This window comes from Lolium perenne, chromosome 2 (genome assembly GCF_019359855.2).
Source record: "Lolium perenne isolate Kyuss_39 chromosome 2, Kyuss_2.0, whole genome shotgun sequence".
In the NCBI taxonomy this organism is placed as follows: Eukaryota; Viridiplantae; Streptophyta; class Magnoliopsida; order Poales; family Poaceae; genus Lolium; species Lolium perenne.
In genome coordinates, this window is record NC_067245.2 from 2,982,107 (window position 1) to 3,007,718 (window position 25,612).

A 25,612-nucleotide genomic window follows, 5' to 3' on the forward strand; every position below is an offset into this window, starting at 1 on the left:
CGGCCTTGCCCGGCCACCTCCGGCTGGCCGGATCTCAAGCCGCTGCTTGGCCCACTCACGCGCTGCTGCGCTCAGCCGCCTTGCCCGCGCGCGGCCCACGCGCCGCCTGGTCCCTGCTCCGGCTGCAGACCGGCTTTGTCCGTTGCTGGTCCGGTCGGCCGACAGGCGTTGGCCCGTTTTTTATGCGATTTGCACACAGTTTTTTCCCCAACGGTTATTTCTTCCTCCCCCACTATAAATACCTTTCTCCTACCTTGAGACAACCACTTCTTCCCTTTTCTCTCACCTCCATTGTTGCATTTGAAGAAGTTGCTCTCTCTCTTGTTTCCCCCCATGATTCTTGCTCATACTTGAGGATTTGAGAGAGAAGATCTAGATCTACACTTCCACCAAACCAATTCTTCTCTAAGTGAGGGAATCTCTTGGGATCTAGATCTTGGAGTCTTTGGTTAACTTTCCCCCTTGTTCTTCCTCTCCAATCTCATCCTAGCATTCGTTGCTTTGGTGGGATTTGAGTGTGAAGGACTTGAACACCTCCGGTGTTCTTGCTTTGCATCATTGCATAGTGTTGAGCTCTCCACCACGATTTGTTCGAGTGAGAGACCGTGAGCTTGTTACTCTTGGAGGGTGACCTCCTAGTTGGCTTGGTGGGTGTCCCGGTGATCTCTTCGTGGAAGATTGTGAAGGGGCCCGGGCTTCTCCTTCGTGGAGCTTGTGAAGTGGTTGTGGAGCTTGCCATCTCCGGAGCGGAGGAAAAGCTAACCATAAGGAAAGGGCCATAATCCTTCGTGGGTGTGGTTCGAAGAATAGGGTGAGCCTTCGTGGCGCGGGGAATCCTTCGTGGGACCTCCACTCCTCCAAACGTGACGTACATTGTTGCAAAGCAAGGGAACACGGGAATACATCCTCGTCTCCGCGTACCTCGGTTATTTCTATACCCGAGCTCTCTTTCCTTGTGATAGCCATTGTGCTTGAAGTACATATACCTTTCTATCATTTGTGCTACATATATTTTATGCCTATCTTGCTTAGCTCTAGTTGCTATTGTTACACTTAGTTGAGCTTAGCATATTTAGGGTTTGTGCTTGTAAACTAAACGATAGTTTAAATCCGCAAGAGTTTGTAATTGCCTATTCACCCCCCTCTAGGCGACATCTCGATCTTTCACATTCTATGATATGTCAATCCCATGGCAACGGTTTGTCTTGTCTGCCTCCGTTTCATGTTTTCCTTTCCCTTTTCTTTCTAATAAATTGAGGCACACCTTGTGTTTCCCTTCTATGTTCGTTGGCTGGTGCATGGTGGCCGAAGCAAGACCTATTGGAGGTCATTTCAGAGCTAAGGCTGGTGGATCTCTATGTACTGGTGGTCTTGCCCGGTCTGTTCCTCACGATGGCAGAAAGAGGGGTGATACGTCAAGCTCCCTGGGTTGTCCGTGAAGCTGTTCTTCGGAGTTCATCCACAAAGGCCTTGTCTTGCCGATGTGATACCATGGTTGAAGAGGCGGCCACTCAGTGCTCTGGCGCTTGCGTGGCACCTCAGCTCTTTCTTCCTCTAGACCGACGTGCGAGGATCTTCGACTTCGACGCGTCGTCGCACGCCTGCCCTGCCCCAAGTGGCGCAATCCTGGGCGACGAGATTGGTGGCCGCGTTTGGAGGTCTCAACACTTGATCGGTGGAGAAGGGCCTGATTGCTTCTTAGATTTTCTTTGTAGGGTCCTGTTTGTAAAAGGCGAGGACTATGTTGTGTTATGTTGTTATCTAAGGGTCCTCTTTGTAATATGTATGCCCACCGTTAAAAAAAAGTTTTATTGCGAGGAGGCCAATCGGACGGCGGGCGTCGCCTCCTCTCTCTGAACTGCGGGGGAGCATATAGCCCAAAGCCCCAAACCCGCTGCTCCCGTCTCCTTCAACTCCGGCGCCCCGTTCCGCCGCCACCGCCGCCGCCGTTGTGGGCCTCCGGGCCGCGACCGCCGACCAGATGGTAAGCTCCTCCATCCCCTCTCACCGTCCCTCACTGGACCGCCCGAATCCAAAGAGTTCGATCTGTCTCGCGAACTAAACCCATCCCGAGAAGCCCTAGCGTGTGATGTGGCCGCTCTTGCTCACGCTTTGCTTTCTGTGACCACCGCTTCCGGCGCAGGATTACCTCAAGACGGTGGTGCCGTCGCAGCTAATGGCCGAGCGCGGCGCCAACCTCGTCGTCATCAACCCAGGTGCGCTCCTCCCCCGCCCGCCACGGGAAACCCTACCCCTCCGCACCAATCGCTCGCCCCGTCTTCTCGATGTGCATTTGTCTTCGCTGACCTGTTCTGAAAATTCACGCTTTTTCCGATTCAATTACATCTAATTTGAGTTCCAAGTGAGTGAATGCATAATGCCCGGTCAGGAGCTTGGATGTCTTGGGATCCCGGCCGAGGTTCTACAACTGACGAAACAATAATGCTTGCCTCTTATTGGTGGTAATCTTTGCCGAGTCATGGCCACTGCCAACTGATCCAGCACCTATCCTTTGCAGGATCTACAAACGTGCGCATGGGGTTTGCGAGTCAGGACGTGCCGTTCAATGTGCCGCACTGCATTGCCCGGCACAAGAGCGATGCGGGAAAGCTGTCGGTGCGAGACCAGGTGATGCAGATACAGGGCTTGTTCTCCCCTGTTCTTGGCCCCGTAGTTGCGTTGGAATGTCTTAATTAGCTTCGGTATGTGACTGTCGTTTCTGTTTCAGAGGCTTAACTGCCGTGCTGGGTCAACGCACAACGCTGAGCGGGAGAAGGCATATGACATTGTAAAAAATAAGCTTCTCATGATCTCTTTGTATTATGTTTGCCACTCAAGCTAATTTGGTGCGGCTCGTGCAGATAGCTTCGCTACTGAAGATCCCATTTTTAACCGAAGTGTCGTCTTCAGAGAACCAACCCTTACCTCCTAAGGTACTATGTACTACCTCTGTTCTCAAGGAGTTGCTTGGTCTGTCTTATCTCATTATCTGGTTTCAGTGCTACACTTGAGCAGTGAAATAAGAATTAGCTACTTAGAGCAATTTACTGAAGAAACATTGGCCATATGCTCCATCTTGTTCTGGTTGCTAAAAATGGCACTTTTGGACCCAAATTATTATTTTTATCTTGTATATAGAATGGGGAAAAAAAACTTATCATGGAGTGGAGCCATTTCACTGATGCTGAGCTTCTGCTCTCGCCTCATTTTGGTTCTTAGCGACGTAGAGTTTACAAAGCATTGGAACTTAATTAGCTTGAAAATGGGAATTTTAACACGAGAAAGCATTATTGAAGCTGATGTGAAATTTTCATTGCACTTATAGATGAGAAAATACTGCCCTGCTCATTATTCCCACCCAATTGTGCATACAGTCCCGATCACGAGAAACCGATATTTATCCAGTTCGCTCAGGAACATACAGCAGGTGGGAGGAATGGAACTTCGGGACTTATTTGCCCTAAAGCCTAACCTTAAGCTGTATTCCTACTATTCTAGTAAGCTGAAGCCAGGGACAGAAGAATATAAAATATCTTAGGCTTATTTGATAAGCCTGAGGCCATTTCCCCATGGAGAACGAAGGCAACAAAAGTGCCGATGCTTATGGGGCATTGTGACTTATATCTGTTGTGTCGTTCTTATAACTTATAAGTTCAACAGGCTACTTGATAGGTAAACATAACATCTTGCAATGGTTGCTGTAGCTATTCGTGAAAATATGGGTATTTTGTCAAATGTATGTATTGGAATGTTGTACAGTAAGGGTGTGACATAGATTTACATATAAATACTCTAAATTGTGTTAAAATGGAATCATCAGTTCATCCACCCTCTTCCGAACTATAGAAAGTTATCTATCAGAGTTTGAGAATTATTGTCATTTCTTGCAACCATAAACTACACCTTCTATATATATATATATATATATATATATATATATATATATATATTAGATGATTTCGTACCAATGTTCTTGGCACATATTTCTTTTTATGTACAAAGGTCACTTCATGCCCTCTGTGTGCTGATCTGGTTATATTCACCGCTTCAGATGGGACGTGTTGATGGTATTTCTTCACAGCAGAACAAAGATGATAACAAACTTAATTGGACAGATGTGTTGGACAGAAGTATCAAATCATCAACGTCGATCGGTACTTTTCTGATCTTTGGTACTTCTATTCTTTTTCAATTTTGGAGTCATCTGTTTGTTTTTCTGTTAAAAAAATCGGCCGATTAACCAGTTAACTGGCCGATTAATCCCTACTCGGAGGGCCACCGAGTAGCCGATAAACTGATTAATCGGCCGATAAATTGATTAACTGGCCGATTAACTGGCCGATTAGTCCATTAATCCCCAACTCGCCAGCTGACCGATAAGTTACCAGTTAACGATTTCCCCAACAGTGGTTTTTTGACCTGGAAGTCATCTGTTGTTAATAAAAGTCAAAAGCATACTTATGATTTGGAGATATGCTTGAATTTTATTTAGAAGGATGCTGTATTTTTTGCTACCTCTGACGTGTAACATCACTCCTCAATTAGTGGTGGCCTGTGTGATTAATGCGCATGGTTGTGGTTGATTTTGCACCACATTGTTATTTTTCAAGAGTTTGGTCAGCATATATATATTTCCACATTAACCTATTTGTGTAAAACAAGGACAAATCCTAAGTGAGTTGTTATATTTATGTGTGGCCTGTTTTATCTCCTATGTGGTGTTGGTGCTTTAGTGTGGACCTTTGGATGTTACATTGCGACACTATGAATGTCTTTTGTTGGAGCTAGCTAGTTCTGAAGTCTAGGGGACTGAAGTTCAGTTATGTTAGACACTTAGATGTTGCTTTGGTATGAGATCTACATATTTTTTGCTCCTATCTCTTCTTGCATGGCATGTGACTGTCACAACGAGATCTCATCAGTGACCACTTTTGTTTAGTTGCTTTGCATAGATTTAATGGAATAATTGAAATTATATCATTGATCATTTTCTGGCTAGCTGTTCCTATAATCACAGCTACTTAGTTATGCTCAGTTTTTTGTGTTTTGAACAGTAGATTGAAAGAAAAGTTCTGCACCATCGTAAAATAGCTTATATTCACAGAACATCTTTTGATGTCGAAATATTGATGACCTTGGCCAGAAAGTTCAGATGCTGATGAAGATCCTTCGCAAAGCACATCTGATGATGGTAACAGGCCTAACTCTGAAGAAATCAAGTACAAGGAAATGATATTTGGAGAGGATGCTTTGAAAATCCCTCCTTCTGCGCCATACTGTTTGAGTCGCCCAATCAGGAGAGGCCATTTTAATATTTCTCAGAATTATCAGTTACATCAGGTATGCCTCTATATTACCGATTATCCTTTTCCTAAAAAAACCAGTTAGTCGTTGTAATGTTTCTCTTGGTATGTGTTAATGCTGCTCTTAAAATGGGAATGGGAAGTTCCATTTCAGTTCAACAGCTGAGGCTTACAATTTTTACGTTGTTAGTTCTATAAATATTTAAGCTAAAAAAAGTTTCTATAAATGCTGAGTAGGGTGTATGTATTGTTTTGGCTTCATCGTAACTATTTCTTGCAAAATTGTGTCCTGGGGATAAAAATGTGAATTAGAACTGTGCTAGGATTTTGGTGAACTCAGTTGCAAATCTTTATTGAAGTTTATAGAAACAGCAGGGGAGTAACCTGCTGCAATGTACTGAAGAAGGCTTTAACCCGATTCACTTCCATCTGAAACAATTAGCAGGAACAAGTTGAATTTTTTACCTATTTCCCGTCACGCCAATGTTTCAGCTGCCAAACCTAAACAAATCTTCATGAAAACATTTCTAGCTCCAGCTGTACATCTTGGTTAGTTTGGCTGAACCTTATTTATGTGAACTATGGAACATACCTTTCTGCTTTCCAGCTTATACTTCCTGCCTGTTCCTAGTTTTGCTGTTGCTGCACTGGTAACACATAAAATTGAGCAGTTTATTCTGCCAACAAGGTAGCGGTCAAGTTTAAATATAAAGCCTTCTGGTTTAATAGTGCAGGGTATTTTTTTTTTACTGCATGTGCTTCCTGCCAATGATAAACGAGGAAGAAAGGCTAAGAATTAGGTGCATGACTTGAAACCCTGGCTTTCCAATTTAGGAAAATTGAGTTCAAAACCACTAAGCTGGATTACTTACCTTCGTTGAATTTGATGGTATCTGGCTACAAAAGAGACGAGGCACATGATAACTCCGTGTTATTGAACTTGTTATGAAACCTATGTGTGTCCACAGTATTTCTCCATCTATATAGCATCTTAACGGTGGATGATTTGAAAAAACAAATATTATGTTGCAGGTTTTAGAAGATTTACGCACTATTTGGAACTGGATGTTGATAGAGAAGTTGCATATCAACCCAAAGGATCGAAATCTATATTCTGTAATTCTTGTTCTCGCGGAGACATTTGACAACCGAGGTATTTCTCCTTTCATGTAAAACTATCTTGATGTGTAGCGGCCTAGCGGGATGTCATGTTTGATGCTTTGTTTGTTTAGGTGAAGCTTATAGTGTCGATGTTTAATCCCTTCTTTCTTACCTCTTACCAACTCAAAATCTGTTCATTCAACATGAATTTATAATGCTACGAAGAACACACTTTCTAAGAGTGAGAAAAATCTACACCTGCATTCTTTCATGAAATACATGCTGTTATAGAATATAATTTAACATGCAGTTATAGAATAGGATTTAACAATCTCAATTAGTTGGGCCTTTGACAAACTTGTGGACATGACGTAAATAGCACATGGTGTGTTCATGTAGTGATGGTCCATTCTTTTCAGTCCCTGGTTTGGTCTGACAACCTTTGCTGATTGATCTTTGGCTGATCTGTGGTGCTACTGTTGTATATTGATGTATCCATGATCCATTATTCCATTAGTGTAGTAGCATCGAATTGATGAATCATCATTAGAAAATCATGAACACATAGTTTACAGATGTCTCTTACACTGTTTGCTTTATCTTTTTTTCAACACTTTTTACAGTTCGACTGCAAAGTGCAGTCTCAACTGCATAAGGATGATTTTCTTGTTTTTAATTGCAAAAAATTAATATATTCCATCAATGTCAGAAATAAAAGAGATGCTGTCCATTGTACTTGGCGATTTGGGGTTTAGCACAGCAGTTGTACACCAGGTTCGTCTTTGCTACCAATCATCTATCGTTTAGCATTTACTTCCTCTTACATTCTGACTGCAAGGTTTTTTCCTTCTCCATTTGCAATTGCTAAGCAACTAATTGGACTATTCATCACAAAATGGGACATCTTGATATTTTTTCTAACTATACTTCCAAGGATGCTAGGATAATTTTCTCAACTGCGATATTATTGTACTAGGTTAACCACTAAATGTTTTACTCCTGCATGTCAAAATATAATTACGTCTGAGTTTTGTCCTAATCAAACTTTGTAAAGTTCGGTCAAGTTTTCAGGGAAAAAATTCGACACAATACCAACAACAACAACAACAACAAGAACAACAACAACAACAACAACCAAGCCTTTCAGTCCCAAACAAGTTGGGGTAGGCTAGATTTGAAACCCATAAGATCTCGAAGCCAAGTCATGGTTCCGGAACGTGGATAGCTAACTTCCACGCACCCCTGTCCATGGCTAAATCTTTGTCGATATTCCAAACCTTCAGGTCTCTCTTAACGGACTCCTCCCATGTCAAGTTTGGTCTACCACGACCCCTCTTAACATTCTCAGCACGCTTTATCCGTCTGCTATGCACCGGAGGCCTCCGTTGGATATGTCCAAACCATCTGAGACGATGTTGGACCAGCTTCTCTTCAAACGGTGCTACCCCAACTCTCTCCCGTATATCGTCATTCCGTACCCGATCCTTTCTTGTGTGGCCACATATCCATCTCAACATGCGCATCTTTGCTACACTTAACTGTTGGATATGTCGTCTCTTCGTTGGCCAACACTCCGCGCCATACAACATCGCAGGTCGGATAGCTGTCCTATAAAACCTACCTTTTAGCTTTTGTGGCACTCTCTTGTCACAGAGTACGCCAGAAGCTTGGCGCCACTTCATCCACTTCATCCAACCAGCCTTGATTCGGTGGCCCACATCTTCATCGATATCACCATCCTTCTGCAACATGGACCCCAAATATCGAAAAGTGTCTCTCTCCGGTACCACCTGCCCATCAAGGCTAACCTCTCCCTCCTCGTGCCTAGTAGAACTGAAACTGCACCTCATGTATTCAGTTTTAGTTCTACTAAGCCTAAAACCTTTCGATTCTAGAGTTCGCCTCCACAACTCTAACTTTCTATTAACCCCCGTTCGGCTATCATCGACTAGCACCACATCATCTGCAAAGAGCATACACCATGTGATATCTCCTTGTATATCCCTTGTGACCTCATCCATCACCAAATCAAAAAGATAAGGGCTCAAAGCTGACCCTTGGTGTAGCCCTATTCTAATTGGAAAGTCATCAGTGTCGCCATCACTTGTTCGAACACTTGTCACAACATTATCATACATATCCTTGATGAGGGTAATGTACTTTATTGGGACTTTGTGTTTCTCCAAGGCCCACCACATGATATTCCGAGGTATCTTATCATAGGCCTTCTCCAAATCAATGAACACCATATGAAGGTCCTTCTTTTGCTCCCTGTATCTCTCCATCAGCTGTCGTACCAAGAAGATGGCTTCCATGGTAGACCTCCCAGGCATGAAACCAAATTGTTTTTTGGTCACGCTTGTCAACCTTCTTAAGCGGTGCTCAATGACTCTCTCCCATAGCTTCATAGTATGGCTCATCAGCTTGATTCCACGGTAATTAGTACAACTTTGAACACCCTCCTTGTTCTTGAAGATTGGTACTAAAATACTCCGCCTCCATTCTTCGGGCATCTTGTTTGACCGGTGAAAATATGTTAATCATGGATCTGATGAAAGATGTACCTTTATTAGTAAGTACTCCCTCCCTTTCTTTTTATAAGGCATATGGGGATTATGGAGGACATGAAACCAAGATAACAGTAGAGAGAAATGGTATGGTACGGCTTGACACTGCTTGGCGGTGCTAGCTATTCTGCATTAACACCAGGTCATGTTTTGTTAGCAGTTTGGTGCATAAAATCAGTACTGATTAACCTTTCATGCTAGTTGGTCGACATTAATATTATGCAGCGACAGCAGGGTTTTTAATTCTTGTGCTTTAAATCTGGTACACTGTACACCTGGAGTTAGCCCATTTCTGGAGTTGCTAATGAGAAACTACAGCTCTATACCTTCATTTTGGTTAACAGTATCTACTTAGCAGACTACTTGTGGAGACATAACCAAGCTTTTGTATCTAATGATTTACAAATTGAAACATGAAAAATATTGCACACCATTATTTACTCTACATATGCCAATTTTTTTATTAGGAAGCTCTAGCTGCAGCATTTGGGAATGGTTTGTCGACAACTTGTGTGGTCAACATTGGTGCTCAAGTTACACAAGTAGTTTGTGTTGAGGTAATAACAATAGCAATTTATATTAATTTTGACCCATACTCTGAATGTTGGGTACTCCCTCGATCCCTCTTAATTGACTCGGATTTAGTACAAAGTTGTACTAAATCCAAGTCAATTAAAAGGGATCGGAGGGAGTACCTTTCTTTAGTTTGCTAGAAAGCGCCACTTAGATTAGATAGCATCATATCAATGTATTGTCTTCCCTGAATCTTTGCAGGATGGAGTAGCTTTGCCCCATACAGCTTTGGCACTTCCATATGGTGGAGATGTATGTTCTAAACTAAGTTTCTGACCTAGACAACATATTTCAGTTAGTTGGGTAATCCTGTTGTTCATGAGCATTCTATCCGTATAATTTGTTACATTGGAGAAGCTGTTATTCTATTTTCACATACTGTTATCTATTGTATCATGCATCCAGTCCCTTTATTTTCCGTAAAAAAGATTTCATCTCATGCCACATTTTTCCCACTAGGAAAGATCAAAGATGCACCTTTTAGTTTCTTCATCTATCATCTTACAAATACGAGCAACAATCTATTCCTTCCATTTTCTCGGTTGAAATTCTACTTTACTTTGGTTTCAAAAAACGGTGCCACTAGCACCGCAAAGAGGAACTTGAATGAACATCTGGCAAAGTATCATGCCATCAGTGAGCCCTCCATTCTTCCTCTTTGGCTGTGCCCATGTGCATTACTCACGTCATGCAAGTTGATGGGCAAGGTAGCACCACAGCCTGACTACATGAGGACCAGCACTGCTACCTTCTGTTTGGACTCAACAGAGTAGCCTACACAAAACTCAACTGAACCGCGAGACTCAACCAGAACTCATTGGCAATGGCACTCACCACGACAAATAGTTTATTGGGGGCTTGAATCCTTGGCGCCAAGGAGAGGAAGGCCGGAAGAGCGTGTGGATTTTGGTGGTTTTGGCTTTAACATAATAAATCTCTCAACCATTACAGCGACAGTATTTTCGTTGATTTTTTTGGCCTTTGTGATGACATGATCTGTCAAAAGATGACTGCAATAGTACATTTGTGTAAATATCATTCATTGTGATGGCACCTGAGCTAGTTAACATGATTGCTGCCGTCTGTTATCAGATGATCTATATACAGAGGATCTTTATATAACTGCATGAGTTGCTTTTATGGCTTTTGAACGTCAATTGCTTGTGTTGTGCACCATTATTTCATAATGTACTGCACTTCTTTTTGCCAAACTTACCAAGTACAGGCTTTTCCTTTTATTTTGTAGGACATATCCAGATGCCTACTTTGGGTTCAACATCGTCATCGCACATGGCCAAGCTTTAAAACTGAACCCATGAAGAGGCCCATGGATATGTTAATGCTCAACAAGATAAAAGAGGCATATAGCCAAATAAGGGTAAGTGATTATTATAATCTTTACTAAATATTGAAAGCTCATGTGTGTAAAGGAATTCATTGTTGGACAGTCTGCTTGTGCTTCAGTGTGTGAGCTCTGTCCTATTTTCTCGAAGCATAGTAAACCGACCTTGGGGAAACATTTAGACATGGGGCTTAGGCAGAATGAATAATCTAAGATGACTTGATAGCATGGGGTTATAATTTGCTGATGACATAGGGCCGCATATCTCTTATTACTACTGTATATGTAAGTCGCTGAATCCTCTAGGAAGACAGATATCTGGTGTGGAGCTATCCTATTTGCTTAAGTGCTGCTCGTGTTGATCATTATTATTAGTTTTGTTACCTTAACATTGTCAGACCTTTCCCTTTCATTCTTTATCTGTACATTCTTCAGTTCAGACTCATATTATGTTGTATGTTCACCTCTTAGTCATGAAATACAAGCATCTATGTATTAGCTATGACGTCATGAAATACAATCATTTTCTTGAGTACATCTATCATTTTCTTGAGTACAGATACAAATTCATTGTAAACATAGACTTCATACATTTACATAGTATGTACCACCACACTGTCACTGGGAATTGTTTGAATAAAATGGACAAAACTAGTATACACAGTAAGAACTGTGTCTTTTCAGTGAGGGACAGATACTCGAAGCCATGACCCCAGTTGCATGAGTGCCTCTAGACCAGAACTTCAATTTTTTATTCTTACACTCGAATGATATTATTTTAGTTGAGGTAGAATTCTTCTGTTAAACTTATTGTGGTCCATTTTTTTTCCAGAGTGGGAGTTTCGATGCTGTTGCTCATGTTCATTCATATGAGCATGAAAAATCTGTTGGGCAGCAGAAGACAAGGTTGTCAGCTCTCAGTGTAAGTTTTTCTAATGTGCATCTTCTCCATTTATCTGTTGTGGGCAGAGGGTAAAGAAAGCCATGCAAGGCTCATCCCGCCCCTCTCTCAATGTGTAAACTCTAGTAGTGGTGGATGAGTTGTAGTTGGAAAGTAATTCTACATTTTTCTAATAAATTGATGTATCTACGAATTCAATATTGTTGTGATAAAATAGGTTCCTCCTATGGGTCTTCTTTATCCTCGGCTTCTCATTCCAGAAGAGTACCCTCCTCCTCCTCGGCCTTGGTGAGACTTTTATCTCTTGCGACTGTGCCTTCTGATATGATGATTGCTCCAGACAAGATATGTGTATGTTTACAGGTTCCAAGATTGTGATGACATGCTGGAAGATACTTGGCAAACAAATGACGGTGTTTCTGGGAATGGTGGACTTGGTGCGTGGGACAATTATCAAATGCTTCCCACTAGATTAAAGAAATTTGATAATATTGGCCTCGTAGAAGCGATTGTCAGCAGTATTCTTTCAACAGGTAGTGTCTATCTTAGTATCTTGCTTACTCAGGAAGGGTTTTTTCTAACAACATCTTGCCATAGGACGTGTTGACCTCCAACGGAAGCTATTTTGTAGTATTCAGCTGGTAAAGTATCAGTGTTGTTTTTCATATCAATACTGCTCTGTGATGCAATAATGGAATAGTTGAGAGCAGTGGTAATTTGCTTTACAGGTTGGTGGTGTAGCTTTGACAGCAGGCCTTGCACCAGTTCTTGAGCAAAGGTTAGTCGTTACCTTGTTCCGACATTGTTTAATGGAAGACTACTGGAATAATTGTTTGAAGGAATAGAAACGTGCCATCCTATGTAGCTAGTGCACAAGTGTGCCAAACAACTGTTCTGATCCTTTGTATTTGCTAGTTTCTTATAAACTATCAACCGGTGTTTGTTGAAAGATCATCTTTTGTAAAATGAACTTCACGGTGCTGCTGCAACAACTATTGCTAACTAACATGACCATGTTTTCTGGGGAAAATACCACATCGCTTGAAATTTGATCAACATAATGTCCTTGAAATCAACAGTATATTTATTGATCTGACTTTTTCTTTCTGATCAGGGTTCTTAATACTATTCCATCAAATCAACCAGTGGAGAGAGTTGTGGTATGTCTTCCTTCAAGGACTTGAATCTGTAAATTTTATAAATTGGAATACGAACTCCTTCAAAGTATCATGCCTAGATGGAATACGTGAGGTTTTACATTCAGTGTTGCAGCAAGTCTGTAACTTAGATTCAACGATTATTTTTCTTGGTTTTAACCTCTCATCTTACACTCGTAGGTGTTACAGTCAGGGAGAAATCCATTATTTATTCCATGGAAAGGTGGCGTGGTAAGTAGCATCTGTTTTCAATCTGGCTTAATATCTTGTGTGACACATTATGTAGTAGGAACATGTATTTCTTATTGCTCGCTTTTGATAAGCCAGTAAATGTCATCAAGTAAATTTATCTCAAGGACTACAGATACACACTGGTATCCTTATAAACTACTACCTCCCTTCCAAATGCATGTAGATACATCTATATTTAGACACATTTATTTTGGAACGGAGGGAGCGTATCCATTGTTAGCTGATAAATAATTGCCCCCTCATCATTATAGGAAACAAGCCATCATCACGAGCCAAAGTAAGAACTAAGTAATATAGGCAGTGGTGGGTTCACTTCCGCATAGACGCTATGTGATGTAGCCATCAGTGTCCGAACGAGACAATGTAACTGGACTACACATGTCTTTTGGGGAAAATAGAAAAACCAACAGGGAAATGAGAACATTGGAATTAGGCTGCTATGCCATATAGTATTGCTATCTTGCATTTGCATGTCAAGTGTAAATGGTTTCTAACATCATCCCAATGTTCGTGGAAATGTGAGTAGGATATTGTTTTTAATAATATTATTCCTCCGTTTCATAATTCCGCTAACATCATCCAACGACAAGAATTATGGAACAGAGGTTGTATCTTCTAATAACTTAATCGGCATTTGAATACTTCATGTTAGTGGTTCTTAATGTTAATTGTGCAGGCTTGCAAATGAGTGATGTATCTTGCTCCTTCCTTTATATCTACCCTTTCTTGCGCTCCTATATTTCAAATCCTTAAATTGTACCCTATGTTCCGACAGATTTTGGGCGTGCTTGATATTGGCCGTGATGCTTGGATCCATAGAGAAGATTGGATAAAAAATGGTGTTCACGTTGGGAGTGGCAGAAAATACAAGGATTCCTATTTTCTGCAATCACAGATCATGTGTTACTACAATGCATAACAGGTGGTCTTTCTCTTTCACATTCAGCTCTCCAAATTATATTTTTTGCATATTCGTGTAGTTCAGTTTCAAGGTGTTAAATTTAAGATATATATATTCGATGATTTAGCCCCTTTTTCAATAAGATGCAAAGTGAGGGTCCCAAAGGTGGACGAGTTCCTAATTTGTGTTATGGTAATTGAAGGATCCGGTGATAGTACATCGTAGTGCTCCACAAGCCTAAACATAAGTGCATCAAAATACGATATACGAACTGATCTGCTTTTGTTCAGCAACTTGTGGTTTATAGTTGAAATGGTTACATCAAGCTATCTATCTATCTAGTACCAATTCCTAAGATCCAGAATTTGTGTTATTTGTAGGCGGTCTGAATAAGTATCTTGGAATGTAGTTTGTGGGCTGCAATTGTCGATGTAAATACTTCATGAATGGTGAACTTCGTCGACGGTGAGCATGCAAAGACAACATTGAAAAGATACCTGGATGATGAAGGCCAATCTTTCGTGTCTTCCCTTCCAGCCAGGAGTTGTAAGAAGGGATTAGCATCTTAGTAATGCTTTGTAAACACATTAGCATCTTAGTAATGCTCTGTAAACACATGTTAATCTGAAAAATAATCATATGTATACACCATGTTACTAAGCACGCCCACGAGATGACATCCCAGAAGCTTATCCTTTTATCAAGTTAGACAGAAATGGCAAGCTGCCACATGCGTATGCACCCTCGCAATATCCCAATCCAACTTGTTCCAGAACACGCCAAAAATAAGTAACATGGTGGATGGGATGATGAGCGCCCATAGTTTGACCGGTGTGGGATCCCATTCCTAGTATTTAACCTCACTCCTCGATGTAATTGGGCACAAAGACATTGTTGCAGTTGCTGCCACCATGAGCCCAGCCATGCTGCCATGGAGCTTCCTCATATTCACTCTCCTATGGCAAGCTGCCATGCTCCTGGACCGGCTGTGGCTGAGGCCACGGCGGCTCGAGAGGGCGCTGCGTGCCCAGGGCCTCCCTGGGAGACCCTACCGCCCCTTCACCAGCGACGCCCCTGTGAAAAACCAACAGTCACCAATGCCACTAGGCTGCCATGACATTGTTCCCTACGTCGTGCCTCTTCTCCACGGTGCAGGCAGGACGAGCGTCTCCTGGAACGGCCCCGTGCCAACGGTGACCATCGTGGATGCTCGGCTCACCAGGGAGGTGATGTTTGGCAAGTCGGGCCATTTCGAGAAGCTCCCACGGACCCGGGTGCTGTCCAGGCTTCTCACCAACGGCCTCCCGAGGCACGAGGGGGAGAAGTGGGTCAAGCACCGGAAGATCCTCGGCCGGGCATTCCATCTCGAGAAGCTCAAAGTAAGTGTACCGTTTCTTTCATGAGTTTGCTACTATTTTTGCTGCTATGTCTTTGTAGATTGTTGTTCACTATGTGTTATCACCCGAATTTGACCAAGTCAGAGGTGGGCCGCGATCAAGATGGGCTTAAAGGATATACATGGAAGAATATACGTGAATCGGCCTTGTACACGAAGTTTAGGCTAGTTTGCCCTTGTATCTGTAACATAGTAGGATACGTGTCGATTAGTTAAAGAGTTGGGCCCGTGCCCGGTTGGGACTGTTCCCACGTTAGAAAGTCTACGGACTATAAATATGTATCTAGGGTTTATGGAATAAACAACAACCAACGTTCAACCAACAAATCAATCTCGGCGCATCGCCAACTCCTTCGTCTCGAGGGTTTCTACCGGTAAGCAACATGCTGCCTAGATCGCATCTTGCGATCTAGGCAGCACAAGCTCCACGTTGTTCATGCATTGCTCGTACTGAAGCCTTGTTGATGGCGAGCAACGTAGTTATCATAGATGTGTTAGGGTTAGCATAGTTCTTCGTGTAACATGCTATCGTAGTGCAACCCTTGCATGTCTAGCCGCCCTTACACCTATCTTAGGTGTAGGGGCGGCACCCCGCTTGATCATTATTTAGTAGATCTGATCCGTTACGGTTGCTCCTTGTTCACCAAGGATTAGTTTAATATCTGCAATAGTTAGGCCTTACAAGGGGCTGGAGGATCCAGCGGCACGTAGGGTGTCGTTTTCTAGTCCTAGACAGGATGTTCCGGGGATCAACCTCGTGTTGGTTTTTAGGCCTTGTCTAGGATCGGCTTACGATCACCGTGCGTGGCCGCGAGGCCCAATCCTGAGTAGGATGATCCGATTATGCGGTGAAAACCCTAAATCGTCGTAGATCTCATTAGCTTTATCTTGATCAAGCAGGACCACCATATATTCGTGCACCTCGTACGAATCATGGGTGGATCGGCTCCCTGAGCCGATTCACAGGATAACCTGAGAGCCGATCGAGGCTCGTATTTAATGTTTACGTGTATGCCATGCAGGAAACTAAGCGAGGCATCTCCATCACCTTCCTGAACAGGTATAGGTCAGGTGGCACGCCCTTGCATCAAGCATCGGACGTGTGACCAGAAGGCTTTGCGGGCCGTCGCTCGGAGGACCTCGGCCAGCCGCAGCCCTAGGTTGTTCCCGGCTCTACGGTGTTGCCCGTCGCTGCCCGCCGGTGGGTTTCCGACGTCAACACATTCTGGCACGCTCGGTGGGACAAGCTTCTACATCAACCACATCGCCATCTACATCTGAGATGGCGGACGGCACGCCAGTCACATACGAGGATCTGACCGACGAGCTCAAGAAGAAGTATGACGAGATCAAAGTCATCCTCGAAGCCGACCTCATCGGCTCTTTCCACATGACCCGTACACATGGCATCAGGTGGAAGGGGTTCTCGCCTAACGGTGCACTAGATGGGATAGACCTCTCTGCCCCGTCGGAGGAACGCACTGTGTCCCTGCGGCAGGAGATCAACTACTTGGTGGCTCACTCGCTACACCGCCACTCTGAAAACCTGGTAAACACGTTGGAGCGTGTCGCTCTTCGCGTGATCCAGGAGATCATGAGGCACCAGTACTCGCCGTCAGGACCAGCTCTCGGGACACATCAAGGAGAGTTGCCACTCCGGTCCGTCCACCGCTGCCATTTGCGTTGGCAGCACCAGAGGTGCCGGCTTCACCGGCATTCGTCGTCTACAAGATCGGTGGTGACCCTAGTGACTACCAGTTCTTGCCTGAGGCGCCTAAGGAGATCCCTCACGGGTACACGTGCACGTATGTGCCAGATTGTGGTAACTGGGCGCTCACAAACCAGGCCACAACATCAGGGACTTCTGGGAAAACAGAGGGACGTCGCGACAGAGCTTGAGAAGCGTACGTGGCTAACTAAGTACGCCACCCCGACGAACCTCCAGAGCTCAGCTCCTGCAGGTTGGCTCGAGCTGGAAAAGCAAACATGGCTGGCTAAGTACGCCACCCGGCGAATCTTCGTAGTTCAACTCCTGCAGCCAGACAATGGATCAGATCAGTACCACTGAGAGACCAGTTCGGCATGGTGCCGAAAAGGAGGGCCATCGGCTATTCCAAGCCGTACCCCGACGACTACGAGATGATCCCGCTGCCACCTAAATATCGGCTCCCTGATTTCTCCAAATTCAGTGGATCAGATGGTTCCAGCTCCATCGAGCACGTAGGCCGATATTTGGCACAACTAGGACCGGCTTCAGTGTCGGATCAACTACGCGTGAGGCTCTTCTCACAGTCCCTCACGGGATCGGCTTTCGGATGGTACACCTCGTTGCCACCAGACTCCATCCGGACTTGGAAGCAGTTGGAAGAGCAGTTCCATCTGCAGTACCATTCGAAGCTTCGAGTCCGGCATTGCCGATCTAGCACAATTACGTCGAAGCGTGGAGAAACGGTGACGGGAATACATCCAGCGCTTCAGGAATCTTAGGAACCGATGTTATTCGGTTCGTATAACTGAAAAAGAAGCAGTCGAGTTGGCAGTAGCAGGCCTTGCAACACCGCTCAAGGACATGGCCTCCCAAGCAGATTATCCCTCATTGGCGCACATGGTTTAGAAACTGTCAGCATATGAACAGCGCCACCCGGACCTGTACCAGGACAAATTCAAGCGTGCAGTAGTCCTGGTCGATGCAGAGGAAGACGAAGTTTCTGCGGGAGATCAAGAGGTAGCAGTGGCTGAATGGACTCGGGGAGGAACCCCCGTGTCCTGCAAATGGGTAAAGCCACCAGGCCCGCCTGTGGATTTGATTTTGACGTGACCAAGACTGAGCAAATCTTCGACCTCCTGCTCAAGGAGAAGCAGTTGACGATTCCTGAAGGTCTCAAATTCCCCACGGTGCAAGAGCTAAACGGAAAGCCATATTGCAAATGGCATAACTCGCTCTCCCATGCCACCAACGACTGCAGGGTATGGCGTCAGCACATCCAAGCGGCGATAGAAAAAGGGCGTCTGATTTTCAACCAGTACGCCATGAAGGTCGACACCCAGCCCTTTCCCGCCGTTAACATGGTAGACTGCACTTACCCTGGAGGTTGCCAGCCAGGATCCTCGTTCAGCATCAACATGGTAGGACCTGGGCACCACTCTGGCAAAGATGTAGACGAGGGCAGCTGCTCTCGTAGCAAAGACACAGAGGAGGCCGCTCCAAGTGATCGGCTCCGTCATGATGGCAAGCGCTACGTCACAGAGGGAGAGGTGAAGAACATGAGATATCAGCGACCCCTCTCTGATCACCTCCTCAACAAATATGTGAGTCAGTATGACCAACGCCGACGGTCCAGCTATGATGATGAAGGAGATCGTCTGGCTAGAGAAGCCAGAAGATATCGTCGGCATGATCACGATGAGGAGGAGCACGAGCGCCGTGCCATAGAAAAATCAAGGGAGCAAGACGACAACGATAGACACTGGGACTGCCCCTTCTTCAGACACTGCTGGGATTCAGAAATGAGCCGATTGCCCACAATCGGCAATTGCCCACAATCGGCAATTGCCCAGAATGCAACCAGAAGAAGAAGGATGCAGCCAACGTGTCTGTATTCCAACGCTTAGGGCCTCTCCCACCACGAAGCAAACGCGCTGAGTCCCCTCGTTTGGAAGATCTCGAGGATTCAGAAGACGAGGGAGAGGAAGAAGACAGGTACCACCGTCCAAGGTGGTGCCCTGATGGACTCAGCCGTTCCCAGAAGCGCAGGGTTCAGCGATTGCGCGGCCTGGAGGAAGCCGAAAGGTTATACTTGCATACGCTAAGGAAGGCGCGACCTGATCTGGCTGCGAAAGTTCAGCGAACCCTGGACGAAGAGGGTCGACCACAAAAGATGGTATGGCGCCCCAAGCAGAGGAAAGCCGATGATGAAACATCGGCTGGCACAAACATGGTGCTCATCCTTCCAACGAAGTTTAGAGCTCCAGGATTAAACGATGCACTCAGGGTGGACGACAGCGAGCGCATCGACGCGACAAAGGATGAGGTTGAGCTAGTCTTACCCACTGGCCTGACCGAGTAGCAAGAACAAAGCAATGAGCAAACGTGGCGAGGCTGATCCTTGTAATCGGCCCCAAGGATCTAGGAAGGAACGTTACAGAGCCTTCATTGAGCACTTCAATCAATATGGAGGCCGATTCCAGCAATCGGCCAAAATTTACCCTCACCACATGTTCTGCCGGTGTTCAACGTCGATCTACTGGGCAGCGGTTTTATGTCAGCTGATAGTCAGGGAAAGTCAACATTGGACCTACCGAAACTGACGTGCAAATATAGTTCCTTAGCTAAACTACAGAGCCGATATCCGCAGTACCTGGCAGATTCGGCTCGGGGGGCACCTTCTACACCTAATCAGATGAACATGTGCAGATGAACATGTGTGCAGTAAAATACTGAGGGCCGATCCGATAGAAAAAAAAAATCGGCCAGTAAAAAAAATAATTTCACGAAACAAAGCCGATGCACAGTCATCGACTTTAGCACAGATTACACTCAGCGGCAATGAGCCGATCTTGGTGCCTGGACCTCTTCTTCAAGGATTTTCAACCCCTTGCGCAAGGTCTGTTGGTGATTCGTTCATGACATCGGCTTTCAACGGAAGAAGAGGCGGTCGATGGGGGAAAGTTTGGCCATATGGTGGCTGATCTGAACATCCTCACCGTAATCCTCGCCTTGATTAAGGCTCGGGGGGCAACTAAATTGGTAGATGCTCTGTTTTTTGACCCGATTGAAGTTGCATCGGCTGACCCTACATCGTAATCTTCTCCGAAATCGGTGAGGTGTTGCAGAAGAAGACTGCTAAAGCTACGGAGAGAAGCCGGGAAAGGGAGTCGTCGGCTTTTGTGGGGTTTGGACCGTCCTGTTGCTGCAAGAAAGGGAAGAGACTGGATTCTCAAAATAGCCGATGGATAGTCATCGGCTATAGGATTACGAAATATCACGATCAGGTATCAAATCACAGTCTGAATTCAAGAAGTGCTTGACGGACGGTCTGATCGATATCTGAATTCGGCTTCATGGGAGTCTGATACGTTGCTATCAGTTCTGGTGTGGCAAGCGGAAGGATTGAAATTGGATTAATTGAAAGATGAATTGGAAGAACAATTTTCATTAATTCAAAGGAGCGGCTTTACAAGAAAGAGCCGATAGCTCTCAAAGGAGGAATCCGGTGCCTAGTGCGCTGCTACTACTAGTCCTACTCTACTAGTCGTCGCTGTCCTCATAATCGCCGTCGTCGACGTCGTCGGCGCTGCTCCCTGGAAGGTCCTCGTCGCTGCTGCCCCAGTCCTTGGCCGGAGCTTCGTCTTCCTCGTCATCATCATCATCCTCGCTGTCCGCCCAAGAGCGGAAGCGCTTCGTCGGCGGGTACCCAATGGAGGAGGAGGATTCATCCTCCTCCTCTTCCTCCTCGTCATCGTCATCGTCTTCGCTGTCCGCCCAAGCGCGGAGTCGCTTTGCCGGCAGAAGCTTGGCAGGGGAGGAGGGGTCGCCCCCCTCTGTTTCCTCTTCTTCCTCTGCTTCTTCCCCCTTCCCGTCGAGGGAGGTGGGTTTCATCCAGGGATGGAGGTTGTCTTCGCTTTCGCTTATCAGTTCCTCTTCGATGAGGAACTTGAGATCATCTTCCCCGTCGGTCAGAGGCAGGTCGCCCTCTTGCACGTGATCGGAATTCCACTCCGGCTCGCTCGAGGAGAAGGATTGGAGGGAGAGGCCGGAGGAGACGGAGGAAGAGGAAGGCATTGCTACAGGAGAAGAGGGTTTTTTGAGTGCCGATGGCCAGGAACGGAGCAAGGGGATGAAGAGGTGAACTGTTCGGTACGATTAAATAAAGGGGATATGGCGGAGGTTTAATGCCATAGCAATTTCCGAGGCGTAGTACCACAAAATTGTCGAATCAAGTGGGAAGCTGAGAAGCAAGGCGCCATGATGAAAGATGCTGTGGTGGTTCTGCTCTGCTACGACATGACCCGACGAAGGAAGGACAGGGTGATTTTGGAATTATTAATTCCAAAACCAGGGGGGCATGTGTTATCACCCGAATTTGACCAAGTCAGAGGTGGGCCGCGATCAAGATGGGCTTAAAGGATATACATGGAAGAATATACGTGAATCGGCCTTGTACATGAAGTTTGGGCTAGTTTGCCCTTGTATCTGTAACATAGTAGGATACGTGTCGATTAGTTAAAGAGTTGGACCCGTGCCCGGTTGGGACTGTTCCCACGTTAGAAAGTCTACGGACTATAAATATGTATCTAGGGTTTATGGAATAAACAACAACCAACGTTCAACCAACAAATCAATCTCGGCGCATCGCCAACTCCTTCGTCTCGAGGGTTTCTACCGGTAAGCAACATGCTGCCTAGATCGCATCTTGCGATCTAGGCAGCACAAGCTCCACGTTGTTCATGCATTGCTCGTACTGAAGCCTTGTTGATGGCGAGCAACGTAGTTATCATAGATGTGTTAGGGTTAGCATAGTTCTTCGTGTAACATGCTATCGTAGTGCAACCCTTGCATGTCTAGCCGCCCTTACACCTATCTTAGGTGTAGGGGCGGCACCCCGCTTGATCATTATTTAGTAGATCTGATCCGTTACGGTTGCTCCTTGTTCACCAAGGATTAGTTTAATATCTGCAATAGTTAGGCCTTACAAGGGGCTGGAGGATCCAGCGGCACGTAGGGTGTCGTTTGCTAGTCCTAGACAGGATGTTCAGGGGATCAACCTCGTGTTGGTTTTTAGGCCTTATCTAGGATCGGCTTACGATCACCGTGCGTGGCCGCGAGGCCCAATCCTGAGTAGGATGATCCGATTATGCGGTGAAAACCCTAAATCGTCGTAGATCTCATTAGCTTTATCTTGATCAAGCAGGACCACCATATATTCGTGCACCTCGTACGAATCATGGGTGGATCGGCTCCCTGAGCCGATTCACAGGATAACCTGAGAGCCGATCGAGGCTCGTATTTAATGTTTACGTGTATGCCATGCAGGAAACTAAGCGAGGCATCTCCATCACCTTCCTGACCAGGTATAGGTCAGGTGGCACGCCCTTGCATCAGCATCGGACGTGTGACCAGAAGACTTTGCGGGCCGTCGCTCGGAGGGACATCGGCCAGTCGCAGCCCTAGGTTGTTCCCGGCTCTACGGTGTTGCCCGTCGCTGCCCGCCGGTGGGTTTCTGACGTCAACACTATGCTTGAATTTCCAGCTCATGCTGCCGGCCTTCTCTTCCTCCTGCCAAGAGCTCGTGACCAGATGGACAGAATCCATTGCTAGTAATTTGGAGGGCTGGTGCGAGGTCGACGTCTGCCCGGAGTTCCTGATCCTCGCCGCGGACACCATCTCGCGCACTGCATTCGGCAGCAGCTACCTTCAAGGGAGAAGGATCTTGGCGCTGCAGTCCGAGCAAGTTGACTGCATCAAGGCCAGCGGCAAGATGATCTTCATTCCCGGCTACATGTAAGTTACCACCACCAGCTAAAAATATACATAACACCGGTTCAACTTTGTTAGCATTTAGGCACCCTTTTAGTAATGCAAAGCATGTTCCTTGAGCTGTGTTTATTTATCTCCACAATCGTTATTAATTCAACTCTTTTTCAATGGATAGTATATACGTGAAAGTATATTTTATGGTGGTTCTAATAACTTTATGTTGTGAATTTTCATTTTTTTTCTATGTACTTGGTCAAATTTAACAAGTTTCACTTTGACCAAAAAATAATACGCACTATACCTTGCATACAATGGGTATGCAGTTAGCATAGCTGATTCATCTGGAAATAATTTGCAGGTCCTTGCCTACGAAAAACAACAGAAGGATGCGTGAAATTAATAACGAGATCGAATCCGTCCTAGAAGGTATAATTGCAAAGAAAATGCAAGCTATGCAAGAAGGGGAGAGCACCAAATGTGATTTGCTCAGCTTAATGCTCGAGCCAAACATGGGGAAAACCGATGGCGATGGACGATCCGTCGCAGGAATGACCATTGAAGATGTGATGGAAGAATGCAAGATGTGCTATTTAGCATCGACAGAGACGCCACCAACACTGCTCGCATGGACAATGATCCTACTGAGTATGCACCCTGAGTGGCAGGACAATGATCCTACTGAGTATGCACCCTGAGTGGCAGGACCGTGCAAGGGAGGAGGTCCTTGGCCTATTCGGGAAGAACCAACCTGAATACGGCGGCTTTAGCAGACTCAGAACTGTGAGTGCATATTGAGATTGCATGTATTTTTGTGCAACCACAGGTATTAATTCTTTACCAATCTACGCTGCAGGTAACTATGATTCTTTATGAGGTCCTCCGTTTGTACCCGCCGGCGATCGCATTCCACCGGAAAACATACAAGGAGACAGAACTCGGGGGCATCACGTACCCCGCTGGAGTGGTCATCGAGATGCCATTGCTTCTCATTCACCATGATCCAAACATCTGGGGAGCCGACGTGCACGAGTTTAGGCCGGATAGGTTTGCTGAGGGGATCTCCAAGGCATCCAACGATCCAAGTGCCTTCCTCCCATTTGGTTGGGGGGCCACGGATCTGCATTGGTCAGAATTTTGTGCAGTTTGAGGCTAAGATGGCAGTGTGCATGATCCTTCAGCACTTTGAGTTTGAGCTAGCGCCAACGTATACTCATGCACCGCACAACAAGAAAATATTACGTCCTATGCGCGGTGCACAGATTAAGCTCAGGGCACTAGTTTGAGCAGGATAGCCCTTACACACGTCCTTAACTGCAGACTTTTACTTGTGCCTAGCTATGCAACGAGTTGTGGACAATAGGCTGAGCTGGAATTGGTAAATATACACTTCTTAATTGCATGCTTACGAGTACATCTCGTTCGCTTGTCCAATGTAGTCCATCAACAACAACGGAGTTTGGAAACCTAGAGCTTAAGATCGAGAAACTAAGCCTTGTTAGAACCTACGGCCATGCTAGTTACTTGTGTGTATAATTCCATCGCCTCCTCCGTGGAGAATAGCGACCTATTTATGGAGGCACGGCAAGGAATATTTTTATCCAACATGGTCGGCAGCGTAATCTTCGGATCAACCACCAAGCTCCCTAGGCGGCGTTACATTTCATCTTGTACTGCGCCTTTTATTTTGTCAGATGGTTTGGATGTTTGTATACGGCTGTGTGCATCTTAGTTATGCAGAGGCTAGGTGTAATACTTAAACTTAAGTAATAAAACACCATTTATCGAAAAAATATCCTTACACCGGGACAAAAACTTGATCTTTCCTTTGGGGATGGATGAGTAAAGAGTGCGAAGAAATAAAGTACGCTGTTGAATATGTATTACTACAAAGATCTAGCTAATAGTAGAAAGTCTCTCAGCATCAATTGGCCTACTGCAGCACATGCATGGTGGTCCACTTGAGGAGTCGCTGTGCAGGTTTCCTTTTTTTTTTGAAATTTGCTGTGCAGGTTTCCTGATCTAGCGTCCCCGATGCAACAAAGCAAAATAGCGGTTCGATTTGATGAACTAAGGCCTGCTGCTTAGTTTTTCCTTTTTGTTTCGTCAGATTAAAAGTTTGGCGCCATGAGTCTGTTCACCATCCAATGTAAGCTAGATTAGTTACAGTTTTTAGTTGCCTAGTTTGTCACTATAACTTGGTGTCGTGGGATGGCACGATGTTGTCCAAGTCATAGCGCTAGCAGTGGATCCCACACACGAACGCCATGGCACGGCCGGTAAGTTCGGGTGTTGATGGTCGTGTTCTTAGCGTTTCTAGTGGATCTTTAAATCCATACAAATAATAAAGAAAGCAGAACAGCTATAGCAGTTGTACACAACACAAACACCCGAGCCTCTCTCTCTCATTCTATGGTACATGCGGGACATTTCAGAGATCCCCATGCCGTGAAACTAGAGCTGTACGGTGAACTTTTTTTCTTGGAAGAATTCGATCATTTTTCTTCGATCAATTGTTTATTACTTGGACCAGGTGCGTACACAGTACACACACTGGTTTCCTAGGTTATACGGACGGAACCAACGGAGATATGTGTCTTCTAAATCTTCTAAATATATTCACGGAGGCTTCTAGAATGCATGAT

The 25,612-nt window shown here is 45.2% G+C and overlaps 1 protein-coding gene and 1 pseudogene across 1 annotated transcript; both read left to right on the top strand.

Annotated features, from left to right (window-relative positions):
* The first annotated feature begins 1,827 nt into the window (after window positions 1–1,827).
* LOC127330930 (actin-related protein 9) lies at window positions 1,828–14,760 on the top strand. Its single transcript, XM_051357007.1, has 21 exons — window positions 1,828–1,984; window positions 2,144–2,216; window positions 2,519–2,628; window positions 2,729–2,788; window positions 2,862–2,933; window positions 4,052–4,154; window positions 5,144–5,340; window positions 6,336–6,456; window positions 7,114–7,178; window positions 9,439–9,528; window positions 9,746–9,796; window positions 10,791–10,922; window positions 11,719–11,808; window positions 12,005–12,075; window positions 12,151–12,320; window positions 12,385–12,428; window positions 12,516–12,565; window positions 12,902–12,947; window positions 13,125–13,175; window positions 13,972–14,118; window positions 14,478–14,760. Exons 1-20 carry the CDS (start codon window positions 1,982–1,984, stop codon window positions 14,113–14,115), a joined length of 1,743 nt encoding a protein of 580 aa, XP_051212967.1. The 5' UTR covers window positions 1,828–1,981; the 3' UTR covers window positions 14,116–14,118; window positions 14,478–14,760.
* LOC127337269 (cytochrome P450 CYP72A616-like) lies at window positions 14,599–24,318 on the top strand (annotated as a pseudogene).
* Window positions 24,319–25,612: the final 1,294 nt, after the last annotated feature.